Source organism: Schistocerca americana, chromosome X, assembly GCF_021461395.2.
Source record: "Schistocerca americana isolate TAMUIC-IGC-003095 chromosome X, iqSchAmer2.1, whole genome shotgun sequence".
NCBI lineage: Eukaryota > Metazoa > Arthropoda > Insecta > Orthoptera > Acrididae > Schistocerca > Schistocerca americana.
Window position 1 is genome coordinate 728,542,555 of NC_060130.1, and position 19,739 is coordinate 728,562,293.

At 37.7% G+C, this 19,739-nt stretch overlaps 1 protein-coding gene across 2 annotated transcripts in view; it reads left to right on the top strand.

Annotated features, from left to right (window-relative positions):
• Nucleotides 1–19,739, top strand: part of LOC124556848 — a 332,788-nt gene that overhangs the window by 212,010 nt on the left and 101,039 nt on the right. For both annotated transcript variants that reach the window (XM_047130867.1, XM_047130868.1), the window contains 3 exons: nucleotides 12,329–12,493; nucleotides 15,441–15,581; nucleotides 17,004–17,081. In XM_047130867.1, the coding sequence (XP_046986823.1) occupies nucleotides 12,329–12,493; nucleotides 15,441–15,581; nucleotides 17,004–17,081 (384 nt within the window). The remainder of the gene's footprint in view (nucleotides 1–12,328; nucleotides 12,494–15,440; nucleotides 15,582–17,003; nucleotides 17,082–19,739) is intronic.

Genomic DNA, 19,739 nt, shown 5'->3' on the forward strand with positions numbered 1-19,739 from the left:
CTCTCTCTATTGGTTTGTGTAACAGGGAAGTAAATGAGAAGAAATAGTGCAAGGTGACCTCTGCCGTGCACCATATCATGAGCTGCAGAGTATGTATGTAGTTCTTGTTAATCCCAGTCTATTTACACGGTTTTATATTACCAGACACAAGATGAATCCTCTTCAGTAAGCTGAACCGATTCTTAAAAAAGTGTAGCAGACTGGGCTTCATACATAGTTCATCCTAATTGTATAAATCAGAAGTCATATTACTCAATGCAATGCTTTCCCATCACTACTGATTCCATGTTACATTTCCCACATTTTAAGTTTTCTTTGATGTCGTCATAACCATTGATTTTCATACAGATTTCTCCAAAAAGTGCTATTCCTGCTCAAAGTCAGCCTTGAAACAAAGCAGAAAATGCAGACTACAGGGAAAGTTATTGATCATGTAACACATTGTTATCGTGGCAAGTAAGATTTTCTTTGTCGGTGTGTTGGGTCATGGCCTCCTGTATTATAGGTCTGCAGTGTTTAGAAGGGTGGGAAAGTATACTGAGTCACTGCCTTAGTGATAATCACAATCTGACGATAGTGACTCTAGTGGCACCCTTCGTTCTGCTCATTGTGTTGTATTACAACTACTTAGATTTAACTTCAGAGTCATTTATACACTGCTTTTGAAGAAGTCCGTCTCTATAATGGGCCTTCATGAATTGTTGTTACTTGTGCAAGAAATACGCTAATCCGTACTATGCGCCTTGTCTTGGGTTGGTACGATCTGATGTTAGACATAAACATTGTGCCGCAAGGTACTCCGTAGACAATTTCCACCCTCTTTCTCACCAACCACGTCCCCGAACTGAATGACTGTCTTTTGGGAGCCAAACTATAGATTTCGTACTTACTGTTCTGTGTTCATGAAGACTACCAAATTTAGTGCTTTAACCAATATTGTGTTTAAAAGTTTTATTTACCATAATTTTATACTGATTATGAAAAATATTTCTCACATCAGAATATGAATATCTTCTTAATGTGGTTTGTAATTGCTGTTAGAAAGAAACAAGACTGAATAATTATTTTGGATGTTTAAAGAGGCAAAATTTTAATTCTTTTAATTTCATATTTTGAACAATATAAAGAGAATTACAGTAAGAGTAATTTATTCATTCTTACTTGTGTTTCCTTTGCTTTCCTGCATTTTACACTTCCTTGCGTTTTTTTTGAGTCAGTCTGCTGAAAAGTGTAAGAAGGAGTTTTACTGTATTTATTGTAGGTAAATGCTTCTGAGATCTGTTATCATGGGCATGTTGTTGCTAGTTAGGTATGACTGTTCCCAGTTTTTGCTAAATTTATGTGCTACAAGTATTGTGGTAATTATGATGATGGATTGTGGCAATGGCGAGGAGGAGGATAATTCTGAAATTTAGAAACCTAGCACATGTCAATCTGAACAATACATTAATTTTCTGAAGAACTGCCCAGTCACTACTTAAACGTAGAAAATGCACTGTCATTTGTGAAAGTTACAAAACCAATAAGAACGGATTTGACTGTTATAAACCTTACAGCTCACATTAGGTAAATGACAAAAAAAAAAGAATCTGATGGCAGAAGTATAAGATTTCTTGCTTTGTGGTTTCAGTCCCAGTGTACTGCTATCAGAACTTTCAAATTTTGTACCATGGAATCAAAGAAGGCCTCTGAATGTTCCTGGAGCACCTCCCTACTTCAACTATGTGAAAACCCATAAGGCAACAATAGTAACAACCAGTTTTCTTCCAAACTGGTTCCACAGCCATCAGATACTGGTTAAATGAAGACATGTTTCTACTGAAGCTGTAACTTTATGTAATATATTTATTTGCTATTGGCAATTTCAATCTCATAGTCATTATCAAGCATTCGCATGTAAGTGGTTGTACATCTAGTGTTTGCAGACCTAAAGTGAAGTAAGAGGGAAAAAATATTTGAAAGAATGCCGATGCATGTTTCAGCTAGTTTTGTCAAACCGTGGCATTTGACAACTGTATTTGAACATTTTCGCATCTAGTGGGCTGATAACAGCATGTTTCTGTCAGTTTCACCAGCATGCCATTATTAGGCCATTGACAATAAGATGAGTGAGTAATCAAGAATAGCTGTCAGTATGCCATGGTTCGACAAAGCTGGCTGGAGAATGCTTCGTGATTCTTTTTAATAATTTGTTTTTATGTTACGTGTGGTCTGCAAGCATTAGATTTGCAGCCATTTACATGCAAATGCTTGATAATGAACGTGAAATTGAAACAGACGTATAGCAGATATAATGATTACATTTAACTAGCAATAGAAGTACTTGCTAGTGGTTCTCGATAAGAAAATTGCCCACAAACCATGCCTAAGATGTGTGGGGAAAACATGTCACATGACAGCGCAGGTCAGCATAGCAGTGATTCCAATTATGTTTCTTACCACGCTGAAATAAAGCCTAAAGAGTTCCCTGAAGAATGGACAGTATTGTGGGCTCTAAAACTGTCCCGACAAAATGGTTACTATTCAGATTGTCACCTGTGTGTAAAAAAGTTTAGGTAGTACGCTCTATGTGTGAAATGATATCAAAAATCTTTGCTGTGTTGCTCAATAATGTGAACTTCCATATTTAAGATTGCCATGGTCATGTCTAACATGAATCGTGGGAATGGTCTTCTGGAACATGTTTGACAGCACAGTGCAAGTTGAATGGTTATTACATTTGTTTACATAAAACAAGAAAAATCACAAAAGCAGCCATAACTGGAGACCTAAATCAATTGACGCAACAGATGACTGTATTGTTACCACAGTGTGCTGCATAAAATTAGCTTATGCAAACCATCAACATTGCAATACCATTATGTGATTTGGATGTAGCAAATAAATATATATTTATAAAACAGAACGACAGTTGCTTCTATAAGAATAAGAGGAGACAGCTTAGTCAACTTACCTGAATAGCATTGAAGTATAATGTTTCAAACTTTCTGTGATAGTGTCATTGGCAGGTCAAAGGCGGGCAGAGGTGACTGGGTGATGAATTGTTTGTTCTTTTGCTGTTCAAAGAATATAGCAATTTCTGGCCACAGATGCAGTGTCCACTAGTTTCAGCCAAGACCTACCAGTGTGTTACTGACCGATATTTGCCATATTCTACCAAAATAATAAATCTGTGCTTGTTTCGACTATGGTTTACTCTTACTGCAACCATATTTGTTGCTGGTCACACATTGCCTGTTGTGAGTATGTGTACATGTGACTGGATTGAAAGATAGTTGGAGGCCATTATCCCCAAGGATGAGTTTTTGTAGATCATAAAGTAGCAGGATACATATTTTAATGTGGTAGGAAGCTAGAATTTGTTATCCATTAAATATCCAATTATGGTATGTCTTTCTACAGGGCAATCGGTATCTGCCATGGTGTATCTTTATGTGGATGCACAAACACACCGTTTCATTCCATGTAAAACTGTGAGGGTGGAGGTTTGCAGATAAAGAACTCTTGCTACTTATCAGTGACAATATACCATTGCAGTATGTAGTGATTTCATCATTCAACAAAACAGACCAGCTACACGGAATTTGTATTGCAAATTAATATTGTGAATAGCAGACAGTTCACCAAATTAAGTGGTTAGTAGACCTTCTAACACTGCATATGCTATTGTTTTCTTCTTCTTCTTCTTCTTCTTCTTCTTCTTCTTCACAAGCTAAATTATTTGTGTGTGTTCAACATTATCGTACTCCCGTGCCCTGTTCCAGTGTGCGGGAAGAGCAACAGCCAGTACAGTCATGTATAAACATGAATTTTTCTGATTGTACTGTCACAACATTTCTTGGAGTATGCATACGAAGCAATATAAAGTGAAGTAACCACATAAAACTAATCACAGGTGAGGCAAATATCAGACTAACAATGTCAAAGAATCTTCAGGAAGTGTAGTAGTCCACGCACGAAGGAGGTGATTTACAAAACCCTCGTTACACCAACACTTGAATATTTCGCATCAGTCTAAGATCCGTACCAGATAGGATTGATAAAGGATATAGGGAAGATCTAAAGAAGAGCTGTGTATTTCATCACAGGTTCATGTAGTGAATGTGGGACTGTCACAGAAGTACTCATCCAACTCTAGTAGATCTCGTAAAGAGATCATGTAAATAAAATTAGAGATATTCAGCCCCATATGGAGCCCTACTAACAATCCTCCTGTGCGTGGACCATCCATGATTTGCACAGGAAATGGGGAAGTGACAGTGGTACACAAAGTACCCTCTGCCACACACCTTAAGGCGATTTGTGGAGTAGAGATGTAGTTGCAGATATATATTGCAAGAAGTAGTTTGTGAGTGCTCACTTGAATCCTACATATCATCTTTGAAATGCCCTCTGTAGGCATGTTGCTGCTCAAATTACTCTTCCTCCTCCAAACACACGTCTAGTTAAAAGCAGCTTTGCTAGTAGAATGATATTCATATAATTAAAATTTTATTTGGAGTCTATGATTAAAACTTCCACATTTCGTGCAGTGGCTAGTCAATGAGCTTCTGATTTGCTATTTTGGAATATAATGAAGTTGCTATAAACAGCCTAAACTTATAATTGAAATGAAAGTGTTAGTTTTACAACCACTGTCAGTAAATAAAACTATAATTGGGTTGCTCATGATTGCTGAGTTCTTACAAGCACTGTAGATGTATGGCATTTGCCTCTTAAGAATCCGCACAGTCATCTACGGTGTCAAACATTTTATTTGGTATATTAATGTTCATTGAAATCATTCCCTGTTGACGTTATGCTAGTTTATCGACATATTTGTCATGTACACCTATAACCTGCCCTTAGCTCAAACGTAGTCATCTGGTTTGAAAAGTGATTTTCAGGATTTATTCAGGGAATACCAGATCTTCTACTCTTTGATCTAAGTTTAATTTGATTCAACAAAACTTTTTGAGTTTGTCATTTTTCACAAACTGCATTAACACTGCATTGAGTATAGACACAAGTTGCTAAATGGAGTTGTTATACTAATGCAAGAAAAGGATATGGACAGATTGTGTGCAAATTTGTGCACACTGTTCTACATTGTTAGATGGGAAATTGATTCTTAGTCATCCCTTACAGCGGCTGTGGTGTTCTTTCAGGAAAGGCAACTTCCCCACCATGAGAACTCTTCACTTTTCAGTTTAGAGACAAGCTATACCTCCCCAGCATTTTCTGTCCAGCCTTTTATTTGAGCAGACAAAATAACTTTGCTGAGCTCGTGTTCATATAGTGAAGTTATTTGCAGTGTATGAAACGAGTACTTACTTCCAGTGGTTAAGTGCACTTTTATGTAAAATATATTCTTATAAACTGAGACTGAGGAGTGCTTAATTTGTAAGCATGTTGTTATAAGTGATGTATGTAGCATTGGAGGGAAAGGGATTGGGTTGGGAAATGTGGCCTCTTGCTCCCATCTGTTGTTGACAGCATATTGCTCATGCTCCAAAAATTATTCGAACTATTGATAGCGGAGTCAATTAAATCACCAAATTCGAATACATTTTACCAGCATGCTACACTTGGAACAGGTTCTTCACTGTGGAAGACAGTTGGCAGCTCCACCTGTGAAGCTATTTTTACATAATAGCTCACTTAATGACTGAAGATAAATACTCACTCAAAAAACTGAAAATAAATCCACTATATAACCACAAGGTTAGTGAAGTTATTTTTCCTACTCATGTATGTAAGAAAAATGGGCAGGAAATGCTGAGCAGATACAGTCTGTATGTAAACTGAAAAGTGAGCAGGCCTCATGATGTGAGAAGTTGGCTTTACCAGAAGAACGCTACAGCTGTGTTTCAGGATAACTAAAGACAATTTCCTCTCCAGCAGTGTAGAAAAGTCCGAAGAGATTTACATAGAATCTGTGCATATATGTTTCTTGCGTAGTATAATTATTAATGTGTGTGTGAATTGTATATAGTGTTAGCAGATACTGTGGAAAATAAGTCACCTTGACATGTCTGTATATTGCATCGCCAATGATTCGTAAGCAAGCTGCGTAAGAGTTGGTATAACTTTGTTGACTACCATTTAGTTGCTTTTTGCGATGTAGTGGGGTAGAGAGAATGGGAAATAACCTGCTCACTCTTTTAAAGAGTGGAACCGTACTGTGCCCACACTAGCATGGTAATCATCACAAAAAGTTCTTCTGTCAACTCTCCAAGGGTTAGTTATCCAAATTGAGGAGATCGTAGTATGTAGGACAGTGATGATTTTTGTATGTCTTGGTTGATTAACCACTAATATGGCACTTCGGGAGTTAGTGGTGGACAGAATTACATGAAGAACTAGTGAGTTAAGGGAAGAGGGAAAAAATTGCCATTGTAAGTGCCATGGGAAAAAAAAGTCTCCGCGACAGTTTCATCAGGAAGTAAGGGCAGTAGCAGTCTTGCCTGCTATTTGCAACAGAGCGTGCAAGTTCGATATCAGTGTTGTAACCATCTGTTTGTTGTAAAGAGGTCAGCCCAAATAGATATAACAGTGCCATGCACCGTTAGTTGCAGGGTAGGGGTCTGGTGCAGGCCACTGCCCATGCATGTTTCAGTGTTTATGGTTGGAAGTGTTACTGTCTTCTCTGTTGGAGTAGCAGCAGTAACAGGTGTCTTCTTCTCTGTGACCATCCCAGTGGCTTCTCACATCTCTGGGGTTCCCAGTGCTGTGGTCGGCCACTCAGTAGGACCTCTTCCCACCTTTCACTCTGAGGGTGGGGCAGTGGTGAGGGCAGGCTGATCTTCTGTTGCAGCATGGAGGTCATGTGCAAGTGCCACAAGCAGTTTCTGCACCTGGCGACATGTCTTCTCCATCTCTGCAGCTACGGCATCCTTGAGGACAGCCCTTTCTGCCACTACAACGGCATTGAAGGCCGCATTTGTCTCTTCAAATACTTGTTGCAATGTGGTGTGCAAGTCCTCGGTCGTCTTAGGCTGCAGCCGGTCAGCGCCACAATTGGTGGGACATTCCATCCATTCGCATGCTGTGGGGCTGCTATCATTTCCTCATTCTGCTACCCTGGCTTCAGATTTGCCAGTCAGCGTCGCCTTGTTCACTGTTGCGTCTTTGCTGCAGGGGCCACCATCCTGCCGTTGGCCAGGCTACAGCTTGAGTTAGCAACATGGGGACTGCTGCAGGGAGGGCACATTGGCATTTCTTCCCTATGTCTGTTGGAAGTGTAGTAAAGATATTCAAGAAAACCATAAAAAAGTGACCTTTAAATGCCCCTTCACCCCTGCACTAGCACTCCACTGGTAAGGGTTTTTACTATGTCAGTTATTACACCTCCCGTACTGCTGTACAAAAATTTGTGGTTGTATAATTTTTTCCCCTAATTTTCCTGTATTGACTGGACTACATGTACAAAATTCCAACGCGTCATTATTGTGTACTGAACTATGAAGGAGACAAACCCCTTTCATTGCTTTACAGGATAGAATTTGATGGGATCTTTACCAAAGTAGCCTCCAAAAGAAGGTGATGGTCTTTGAGGTATGTTCAAAAGGCTACTCACATGTGAGAAGCAGGTGAGGTCAGGAGAATCCCACAATTATTATCATTGGTTTGCATCCCCTCTTGATTTTTAACTCTGCAAAAGGTGTTTTGAAGCAATAAAAATTGGAATTTGAATTTGCATTCAGTATGTCTGGTTTACCTGTATGTTTGTGAAAATCCAGTATTTCTAGTACCAGTATAAACAATGTACAGTACCTCAAAATGGGAGGGAAGTATGATGACAACTAATGGCGTGCCAAAAGGTTCCTTAAAATCCCATTGTTGATAGTTAAGGCTTTGTAGAATATTAAGTTACCAGTACCTCAGAACTCGTAAAATGCATATTCAGTGCTTTGTCACAAATGATAAAATATACATTCATCAGAACATGGCCCATACGTGCTGACGTGGCAATTGAGTATTCAGTGTCCTCAAAGTGCCAGTGCCCATGAACTATATATGATCGGTTATATAGTGTTCTAGGATAAATGCAGTGCCTCTTTGGTTTGAGAACAAGTATATTAGCATATCTGAATGCAGTATTTCTCAGTGAATTTCACTTATGTATTCTCAGGTTTATAAGCTAAGTAATGGTGTAATCATGGAACTGTTTCACTTGATTTCTACTTGGAATCTTCAAATTAGCTCATCTTCAGAATTTCCTGGAATGTAAGAAGTAAGAAACTTGGCAAAATATTACTTCAAGACGACACTGTTACTCAGCTGGTATTCCAGTATGGTATTTTATTAAATATATAGACATTTTAATTTCAGCATGCTTCTAATTGCACAAAAAACTGATTTTGCTCATGTGGGAAGTTTGGTTTGTGAATTTAATAATTTGTTTGTGTTATTAATAATACATAGAATTAATTTATCTGATTATACATTTTTAGTGAAGCATTTTATGTGCCACCATATTTCCTTAATGTGCACATTTATTAAATCTACCCATGATATTATGACAGGTTACCCCTATATAACAGTGGTGCAGGATCAACATGTTACGCTAGGTGTCAGTATACAATAGAAATGTGCACCATGTCCAAAATTGCTTCTCTACAGGTCAGTGACATAGAACGTGATATTTAGCCATCTGGTGTGTGTGTTACATTCTTCTACTAACTTTATTCATGCAGTTTAATTTATTGCTTGTATATTGATTTTGTGACCAACATGACATTCTGCTGTTTTATAAAATGTACATTTTATCAGGTTGAGGAACACCCCTGCTAATCTGCAGGATCCTTTTATTTCTGATCCCAATGTTCATTTTGTCACACACAATCTGGAATCGGATACTTAGGTCATCATCAAGAACTAATGTAAATCAGTATGGTTGGCTATAAATAAGCTGGAGTTGTTGGTTGGACCCTTTCTTTTTTCTCTTTAAACCTTCTTCCTTCTCTAAGACCTATATGATCTCCATTAATGTTGGATGTTGTCTTTTTTCAGCTAAAATTTCTATTAGTGCAGAGATGAGTGATATATTGTCACCACCATGATGCTCTTCCAATTTATTCCACAAAAGACAATCAACATTCACATTTGTGCCAATTTTCGTATACTTCTGTGACAGTGTGGTTCTTAAGCTTCAGTGTCCATGTTGCCAATCATCCTGATGGATCTTTCAAGCTTCTCAGACAGGCTAAAAAATGATTGTCAATCACAACAGAGATGTTCTACCATATAAATAGGCTAGGAACATACTAACTGCCCAGCAGCACACATTTCCTCTATCATACAGTAATTCTTCTTAGATTTTTTAAATTCCCTGGATATATAGGCAATCACTCTTTGAGTGACTTTCTAGATTTGCACTAGAACTTCTCCTATCCTGTAACTGCTAGCATAAGTGTGTTGTGTCTTGGCATTCATGCCATGGTGAAGATGTCAGCACTGTAAAGATATAAAGTAAGAAAATATTCTGAGTTAGTCTCTCACATCACAGTTCCTTTTATTGTTGGTTTGTGGTTATGTGTGATTACCTTTGTGTGAATGTGATATTAATTAATACTTACACTCCATAGAAAGAAGTAGTACATTCCAGGCTACTCAGAGCATATGACTGAAGGCAAGAAGATAGGTACTTGTTAGAGAGATATATATAAAAAAGGGGGTATAAGCTTTGTAAACACTACTAGTCTGATTTTCCAGAGTAGCAATCGGACAAGTTTAGCATCTTCCAGCTGTTCGTTGCTTTGTTAGTAAGACAGTAACCCTTTTAATTTTTCAGTAAACAAAAAAGGAGTTATTTTACCACAAAATAGTGGTTTCTTTTTTTTTTTTGTCCCTGGTAATTCCCAGTATGCATCTACATTACTTACTGAACAGTCCTCAGGCTTTGAATGGTTTTTTCGTTTAAAGGCTGCCTCACTGTCACAAGTCAAATCCAATTACACACATGGATTTATAAGCTTTCCTTATAAGTCATATAGAGAGCATAGTTTGGAAAATCTCACTTAGTTGGAAAATCTCACTTAGTTGATCACGTGATTGCCTCCAATACAAGAACCCATTAACTTGTTTTAGGACTTCATTGTTGATATTTACTGTTTTCTTTCCAGTACATTGGTTATAAATTATTCTAGTCTCAGGATAATTCATTTTCAGTTCTAATGTCAAACTTGCTCTATTAATTTGTTCCATTCATATTTGAAGTTTATCTGCATTGGAGATAAACAATACAGTGTCATCAGCAAAATGGAGGTGGTTCAGATATGTTCCACAAGAAGTATTCTTTCTTGCTCTTCTCCCCAGTTTGAGGCCATGTATCCTATAACATTGCTGATAATAGTTTTAGCGATAAGAAATTTCCTTGCCTGACTCTGCATTTCTCCCTATCCCAATGAAGCAGCATCGATGTGTATATATTCTTCGGCATACAGATGTATGAAGAATTGACACCTTGTCCCTCAAAGGCTGTGTGTACATATTGTATTGAAAATGAATCGAGAGCTTTCTCAGAAAAAAGTGGTAAGTCCTACTCGTTGGTCTGTTCCGTAGATCAGGTCTATAATTTTGTTAAGGATTTGAAAACCATTTATCTCTAAAGCTATCTTATTCCTTCTCCTTATCAAAATATATTGCAGTTAGTGATACTTTAAAAATCTTATATGTTACAGCTAGAAGGGCCAATTAGTCTGTAATATTTCTTGAATTGACTTTTCGCAAAAAAAAAAAAAAAAGAAAACAAACCTGTAAACAATTCTGCAAGTTTCTTTTGTATAATTTTCCCTTTGGCTTTAAAAATACAAATTAAAACAGTATATTGTGGCTACTTCCCTTTCTTCATTAACTTGAACAGTATAACGCACATATGTGACATTACTTCTAGAATGTCATTATTTTTATTATTAATTACTTTTTTACTTCTTCTCTTGAACTGTATGGACATTTAAAGACATTTTGGAATGCCTGTTCTATTTTCTCTCTGTTGGGGTAGCAACGGTGACATCTGCCATAGAACTATGAAATATTGTCTCCACACAGTATGTTGTTGTTTTGTTTTTGTCATACTTTCTTCTTCATGATTATTTCTCTTACGAAATTTGGATTCTGTTTCCTTGCAACCTCTCGAATGCCTTTCCTAATAGTTATGTAAAATTCAGATTGTTATATCATGTTCCTGGGGCTGTTTGCAAGGAATGTTCACTTTCTTTTTAATAGCTGCCTCATTCCTTTTGACATTTTATTTTTTTGTGCTTTCTTTGTGTCTCAAACATATTTTGCTGTTGGAATTGTCAATTTATTGCTCCTTTCATTTACACCTGAATAACCTTTACTTTCGTAGGTGCTGATCTTGTTTCTTAATTGGGTATAATTTTTTCATAATTGTATTTTTGACTTACTGTGTGATGAGTTTGTTTCTTTTTGGGTTAATATAGACTTTGTTCTGTGCATCTTAAGAGTGTGTGGTCCAGAAACTCGTACAATCTTCTTGTATCTCTTGGAGGCTTCACAGGATACTGGTTTCGACAGCAAAAAATAGCCTGTAATAGTTTGCAACAGCCTGCATAGTTAGTTATTAGTGTTACAGCTTGCCATATTTATCATAAATTGTTACTATTCTGATGACGGCATTGTGCAACTGGAGTGTCTCCATCCAACAATGTTTAGTCACTAGGAATATATTAGCTCTGATTCAGTATTATCATGTGATCAGATGCACACACTACAGTTTTGCTTGAAGGTAATATGTAAAAACATTGCTTCCAAAGTTCATGATTTTCAGGAAATAATATATTTCGTGTCAGAATGTAGTCTGTCAGAATAGTTCCAAATGCAGCACATATTTTGTAATCAACCTTGAATTACTATAGAGCTATGTGCTGTTGTTTTGTGTGCTTGAGTGTGGTCTTTTAGGGGGGTTGTAATTGTATGTTTCCTTCCACCTTTTATCATCTAATTTTCCTGTGAATGTACTAACATAGAATGTTCTTTTCTTATGTTGTGACCTTGCTTATCTGTTAGTTTGCTCTGGCACCCTGCAGGAGGTTGGCATGGTTGTGGAAGTATAATGTGTTGTTTCTACACATACCTAATTTCATGTATGGTTAATTATTATTTATGTCGTTTTCTCTTATATTACATAGCATTTTCAGGCCCTGTGCGTCTCGATTTCTGCTACTAGCTATAGAAAATACTGAAATAGCAGTGCATAATGAGCATGGTGTGTGTGTGTGTGTGTGTGTGTGTGTGTGTGTGTGTGTGTGTGTGGGCGCGCGCGCTTGCATGCATGTTTAGTGAAAGAATAGAATTTTTGTACATAGCTCACATTTCTGCACAGGGTCCACTTTCTCCTCAAATTGGATTCACAACTGGAGCAGCTTCTCAAGCGCGAGGTGTCGCCTCGAGTGATGTTAGTCTTCCTGCAAGTGAACAAGAACAACCAGCTGTATTACATCCATTGTCAGTGTTGCACACTGAAGCAACAACTTCATACGGGGCACATGTAAGGATATAGTTCAAAAGTCATATTTTTCCTCATATAACAATGATTATTGTTATATCCAGAGTGCTTATGACCTTTTTCATATCTTGCTTAATGGAAACTACTAAAATTTATTCTCCATCCTGCGCCCTCCCTCTCCCTCTCCCCCATCTTGTAACCGGAAAAGGGAAATGTATCTGACAGCAAGAAAGAGTAGTGACCCAGAAACTATCAAAAATTATACAAACTACTGTGTTATATTAAGAAAAGTTATTAAAAAATCCAGGAGTATGTGTATCATGTCTGAAATCAGCAACTCTGATAATAAAATTAAAACAATTTGGAATATTATTAAAAGAGAAACAGGTCAACCAAGAGCAGAGGAAGACAGTATTACCATCAAATTGAATGAAAACTTTACGAACAAAAAGTCAGAAGTTGAAAATATTTTTAATAATCATTTTCTAAATGTTGTGGATATAGTAGGATCCAGGTGTTCATTAGAAGATGCTAGGCTGTTAATGGAAGAGGCCATACCTATGCAATTTGATACAATTGAAATCTCACCCACTTCTCCCTCTGAAATTAGGAAAATAATAAACTTGCTTAAAAGCAAAAACTCACATGGAATTGATGGCATTTCCAGCAAAATACTAAAAGCTTGTTCTCAACAGATAAGTAAGATTCTCAGCCACCTGTGTAATAGCTCTCTGGAACAGGACATTTTCCCTGATAGACTGAAATATGCTATTGTTATACCTTTGCACAAAAAGGGGGATAGATCTGATGTCAACAATTACCGTCCAATCTCCCTTCTAACAGCTTTATCCAAAATTTTTGAGAAAGTAATGTATTCAAGAGTAGCTTCACATATCTGTAAAAATGAGGTACTAACAAAATGTCAGTTTGGTTTCCAGAAAGGTTTTTCAACAGAAAATGCCATATATGCTTTCACCAGTCAAATTTTGAATGATCTGAATAACCGAACACCACCCATTGGGATTTTTTTGTGATCTCTCAAAGGCTTTTGATTGTGTAAATCATGAAATTCTGCTAGACAAGCTCAAGTATTGTGGCATGAGTGGGACAGTGCACAAATGGTTTAATTCGTACCTAACTGGAAGAGTGCAGAAAGTTGAAATAAGTAGTTCTCGTAACATGCAAAGATCAGCACATTCCTCAAACTGGGGAACTATCAAGAATGGGGTTCCTCAAGGGTCAGTCTTGGGTCCTTTGTTGTTCTTATTATATATTAATGACTTGCCATTCTATATTCATGAAGAGGCAGAGTTAGTTCTCTTCGCTGATGATACAAGTATAGTAATCACACCTGAGAAACAAGAATTAACTGATGAAATTGTCAATACTGTCTTTCAGAAAATTACTAAGTGGTTCCTTGTAAACGGATTCTCACTGAATTTTGATAAGACACAGTACATACGGAATACAGTGAATGGTATGACCCCATTAATAAATATAGACCTTAATCAGAAGCATATAGCTAAGGTAGAATATTCCAAATTTTTAGGTATGTCCATTGATGAGAGATTAAATTGGAAGAAACACATTGATGATCTGCTGAAACGTTTGAGTTCATCTACTTATGCAATAAGGGTAATTGCAAATTTTGGTGATAAACATCTTAGTAAATTAGCTTACTACGCCTATTTTCACTCATTGCTTTCATATGGCATCATATTTTGGGGTAATTCATCACTGAGGAATAAAGTATTTATTGCACAAAAGCGTGTAATCAGAATAATAGCTGGAGTCCACCCAAGATCATCCTGCAGACATTTATTTAAGGATCTAGGGATATTCACAGTAGCTTCTCAGTATATATACTCTCTTATGAAATTTGTTATTAACAACCAAACCCAATTCAAAAGTAATAGCAGTGTGCATAACTACAATACTAGGAGAAAGGACGATCTTCACTATTCAAGATTAAATCTAACTTTGGCACAGAAAGGGGTGAATTATACTGGCACTAAAGTCTTTGGTCACTTACCAAATAGTATCAAAAGTCTGACAGATAACCAACAAGTATTTAAGAAGAAATTAAAAGAATTTCTGACTGACAACTCCTTCTACTCCATAGAGGAATTTTTAGATATAAATTAAGAAAAAAAAGAAAAAAACAAAAATATTAAAAAAAAGAATAAAAAATAAAAAAATAATAAAAAATAAAGAAAAACAAAAACACAAAAAAATTGTTTTATTAACTTAAGTATGTTGTTAAATTAACCTAATTATGTCACGTATTGGAAAATTCGACTCGTTCCACATCATTACGAAATATCGTATTCATGATCCATGGAACTAGTATTAATCTAATCTCTAATCTAATCTAATCTTCAATTTATGTCAGTTCACTGCCCACCCTTCCAACTACCTTTTCCTCCCCCTCCCCTCACCACTACCCCATTAACCCCTATCACCTCCTCCCCCCTTCTGCCCCCCCTCCCATCTCAGATTCCCCTCTTATATCTTCACTTCTCCTGACTCCTTTAACTGTCTTATCCCTTAAGCACCTATTCGTTTAACCCCCAACCGCTCTCGTGGGACCCCCTTCTTAACACAATCACTCAGACCTCTTCTGTTGATCCTCTACACTAGCTCTTACCGTGCCTTATGGAAATCCTCTTCCCTCACTCTCCCCCTCTGCCATTTCCTCACTTCTTAAATCTTAGCCCCCCCCCCCCCCCCCCAATTCTCATCTTACCCTCTCGTGCTGCCACCACCTTTCTTCTCCAGCCATCTTAATTCCGTACGCCTTTTATGTTTGTGCTTGATGTTACCATGTTTTTTTGTCTGGATCATTTGTTCAGAAAACACAAGGTGGAAAATATCACTTACATTGCATGTTTTAGAACTTTTTCTTCCCTGCATAATATACTTGCTGTAATCCTCATTATCTATGTAACCTTATACACTTACAGTTAATGAATTAAACTTTAATATTTAGGTACCTACAGCAGTACATGTAGACAGTAGTGGCACAAACAGTAGTGGAGTAATGTCACCTAGCCAGACTGTTACTCGTGAAGAACTCATACGACATCATCGTCCACGACCTGCAGCAATTGACCTCCATGATTTACAACAGGTACATTAAAATATATAAAAATAGGTTATTGTTCACAAAGTAAAATTATTACAAGGATCGTGCAGGTAATTGATTAATAAATCATTAGACAAAGTTTTGAAGTAGCCATATTCCCTAAAATTAGCTGTTAGTTGACTGTAAGTGATCAGATTGCTAAAACTGACAATGCTAGCTTTGTTTCTTACAGGTTCTCATAACTACATTTTAGAAAGATTTCCTTTAGACATAGTCATGCAAAATTCTGACCCTTGGAATGTGAATGATTTTGTAATTTAAATTGAGTCAAAGTACACTAAGGTGCAAAACTTGATAATGAAAATAACTTTCACCTGACATGTCACTGCCAAGTAACACAACTCAATGAAACTGAGCCATAAATACACAGAACTTCTAACAGTATTGTACAGAAGATAACAGAAAGAAATATTCAGTGACATTAACAGAAAAGGTGCTTTTATTCAAAGACAGTAGTTAAACTGAAGTCACCACAATTCATTATGGTCTCCTTGGCATTATAGACAACATTATATGTTTCTTAATAGGGTGTGTGGTCACCATGGACGACAGTGTATGCTCTGCAGTGTGCTCCCATGCTGACTACAAGCGTGGTGAGAAGTTCGTGTGGTAGCACATTTCATTCCTCCACCAGTGCGATTGACTGCTGCTGTATGGCTCTTGGTACTTGTGGACATGCTGCAGTACATCTCCTCAGTGCATCCTACATGTGCTCGATGGGATTTAAATTGGGTTGCAATGAGCAGACCAGTCCATTCACCAAATATCCTTTAGTTCCAAGAGATGCTCGATCTGTGCAGTTTGATGCAGTCGCGCATTGTCATCCATAAAAATGAAGTCGGGACCAAATGCACCTATGAGAAGACGCACACAAAAACGTATTCAAAGATGCACATTAGGCCTCCCCCCCACTGCAACATTTGGACCACCAAAATAATCATGTTCGACAATGTTATTGTGTGTATTACATGTTCCTACCTCTCGCCATAGGAGGGTACATCCAGCATTGTCGAACATGATTGTTTTGGTGGTCTTGGTGTTACAGTTTGGGGAGGCATGATGTTACACGAAAATATTGACATCCAAATCTTTGGACACTGTACACTCACCAGTCAGTGGTATTATGACATGGTACTCATTGTGCACGTGTCCAAAAGCTCTATTTGGCGAATTGTTACCTTTACTCCTACCATTGTTTTTATTCTACCAAATTTGTTTTTTAAAGTATTTAAAAAGAATTCCCTGTTTCTTTATACATTTCATTCCTGAATAAGTATTTGTCATAGTTTGAAGATTACTTAGACACAAATTTTGTTACAGTTCTGAAAGTAAAGGAAAAATTCATTTGCTTATAGACATCAATGGCTATTGTCCAAAATTTCTGAAACAAACCTGCTTTTATTTCAGGAGCTGGCAAAAATACACTCTGGTCCACGTAGGGATCTATCTAGTCAATTTATTTCTCAAACACCTACGTGTAGTCAGGTATGTGCTACATTACATGTATTACACTAATATTTATTGTGAATAATTATCATGTCACAGTTTCAGACCCACCACATTTCCATTAACACACATGCCTAAACTGGTTTTGGCACATTTGTGCCATCTTCTTGTAACGTATAGTGAAACAGATTTTATGTCAATACAAGGAACCTAATCCACATATATAACAGATAAAGGTCAACGTAAGTAGTGAAGCACCTCGTCTGACTCAGGTTGTTGGCTGAAGAAATGTGATATAGCTTTATGTAATACTGGTATATTTCTAGATGTTTTTCCCGTTTAGTGGATCTTTATCTGTCACATATCCATTAGGTTCCCCATAGTAATATAAAAGCTGTTTCATTATAGTCTACAGTAAGATGGGGTGAATGTGCAAAGAACTTGTCTAGTTGTATTTATTAACAGAAATATAATGTGATTGGGCTTGTGATACGATATAATTATTCAGTGGATCTGCCAGTATGGTTATTCATAAGTCATTATGCTAAATTGTGAGCATTTTAATTTTTTAAATTTTCAATCAAATTCAGAGGACAGTTCCAGTTGTTAAGATGATGATTGATGTTAGTGTATATGTATATTATCTATTTCCTTATTCTTACACTCATAATTAATTCAAATAGAACAGAAATGTACTGTGAACCTAAAATGGACCTTCTGACATAAACTGTGTTGCCCTGTTAAAAAGATAAAAAAGAACTTTAAGCACTGGACAGCTCACTGTAACAAAGTGTCATATAAATTATGAAATTGTTATGTGGAATAAGATATCACACAGCTATTTTTCACAAAAATGAACTTTTCCACTAGTCACTTTTTGCTTCGTGTGTGAAGGAAAATTCTGGGTAAATAAGGTAAGGTATATACACGGTCCAGTTGTATTAATGTGACCACTATCTATGTTCATTGTCAATGTGCAATAACCACTTATATACAGTAGGTGGCAGCACTAGCAGTGAAGGTTATATAAAGTGTGCCAGGGGGATGTGGAAAACAGTGCAGTCATTGTCGTAATGCAGAGATGGAGTGATTCATCTGATGTCCAAAAGACCGTGATCATTGGTTTTTGGGCCAAGGATGGAAGCATTTCCGAAACTACTGATTTTGTAAACTGTTTGTAGGCCACCATGGTTAAACTATACTGTGCCTGGCTAAATGGTGCTATCCAAAATTGATGCCGCGGTAACTGTGGTGCACCATGGGCCATAGATGACAGGGGTGAATGATGGCTGTGTAGTTGTGTAGTTGATTTGCAAGAGGGTCTACCAAGTGTGTCTCCTCAACAATCATTCAGCAAATGTTGCTGCAGATGGGCCTCTGCAGCAAGTGCCTGGTTCATGCACCCACACTAACTGCCGATCATTGGCAGCGACGACTGCAATTTGCATGCCGAAACTACAACTGGGTATCCTCTGAGAAGTGACAGGTGTCCTTTTCAGAGGAATCAAATTTTGTGCTCCATCTGACAGATGACTGTTGGTGTGTGAAGTGCCTGAAAGCAAAGGGTCCAAGTCAGAGCACGGAAAGTTATGGTCTGGGGAATGTTTCTGTTGCTTTCCCTTGTCATTCTGGGAGGCACAATGGATCAACACAAGTACATATCTATCAGTACGCATCCATCCTGGGGGACCTTGCCCACCACAACATACAGTTCGTTTTTTCTCAGCGCAGTGACATCTGCTGGTCAGGCAATGTAACATGTCACACAGCTTGCAGTGGATGGGTGTGGTTTGAAGAGCACAAGGCTAAGTTCACTGTACTCTACTGGCCACCAAACTCCCTGGATTTGCACCCAATCAAGAATCTGTGGGACCATCTCAATTGGGCTGTTGGCGCCATGGATCCTCAACCAAGAAAACTAATGCAGCTTGCCACAGCACTGGAGTTGGCATGGCTCCACATCCCTGTCGGTGCCTTCTAGAACCTCTGTGGCATTTTTCCTGCACATCTTGCTGTTGTCCATGCTGCAAAAGGTGGTTATTTAGGCTTTTGGCATGTGGTCAGATTAATGTGACTGGATCATGTATATGAAGGACGTGATACACAACGTACTGATGCTCACAGGCCGAATAGCATAAAAGAGACAAGGGATAGCAGTCTGAAATAAATCTGGGTGAGGAGAGGGAACCATACAGTTTAGACACAGCTGGTGGTGGATGAAGGGGGCTGGGAAATAGTGGGGATGTGGCATAAAACTGTAATGTGGAAGTTGAGATTTAAGAATATTATACTGAAAGAAACCAGTAATTAAGCTCTGAATGATAGACAAGAATGATTTTATGGCACTTGATCCTGTTTCATAATTTTCAGAATGTGAGAAAGTGGGGGGGAGGTAAAGCAATAATAATACATTTGCAGCCGGCCGGAGTGGCCGAGCGGTTAAAGGCGCTACAGTCTGGAACCGCACAACCGCTACGGTCGCAGGTTCGAATCCTGCCTTGGGCATGGATGTGTGTGATGTCCTTAGGTTAGTTAGGTTTAAGTAGTTCTAAGTTCTAGGGGATTAATGACCACAGCAGTTGAGTCCCATAGTGCTCAGAGCCATTTGAACCAATACATTTGCAGTTACCAGATTCTAGAACTTAAGTAATAGGTTGCACATTAAAACATTCAAATCTTTGCCCTTTTGTGTTGTCA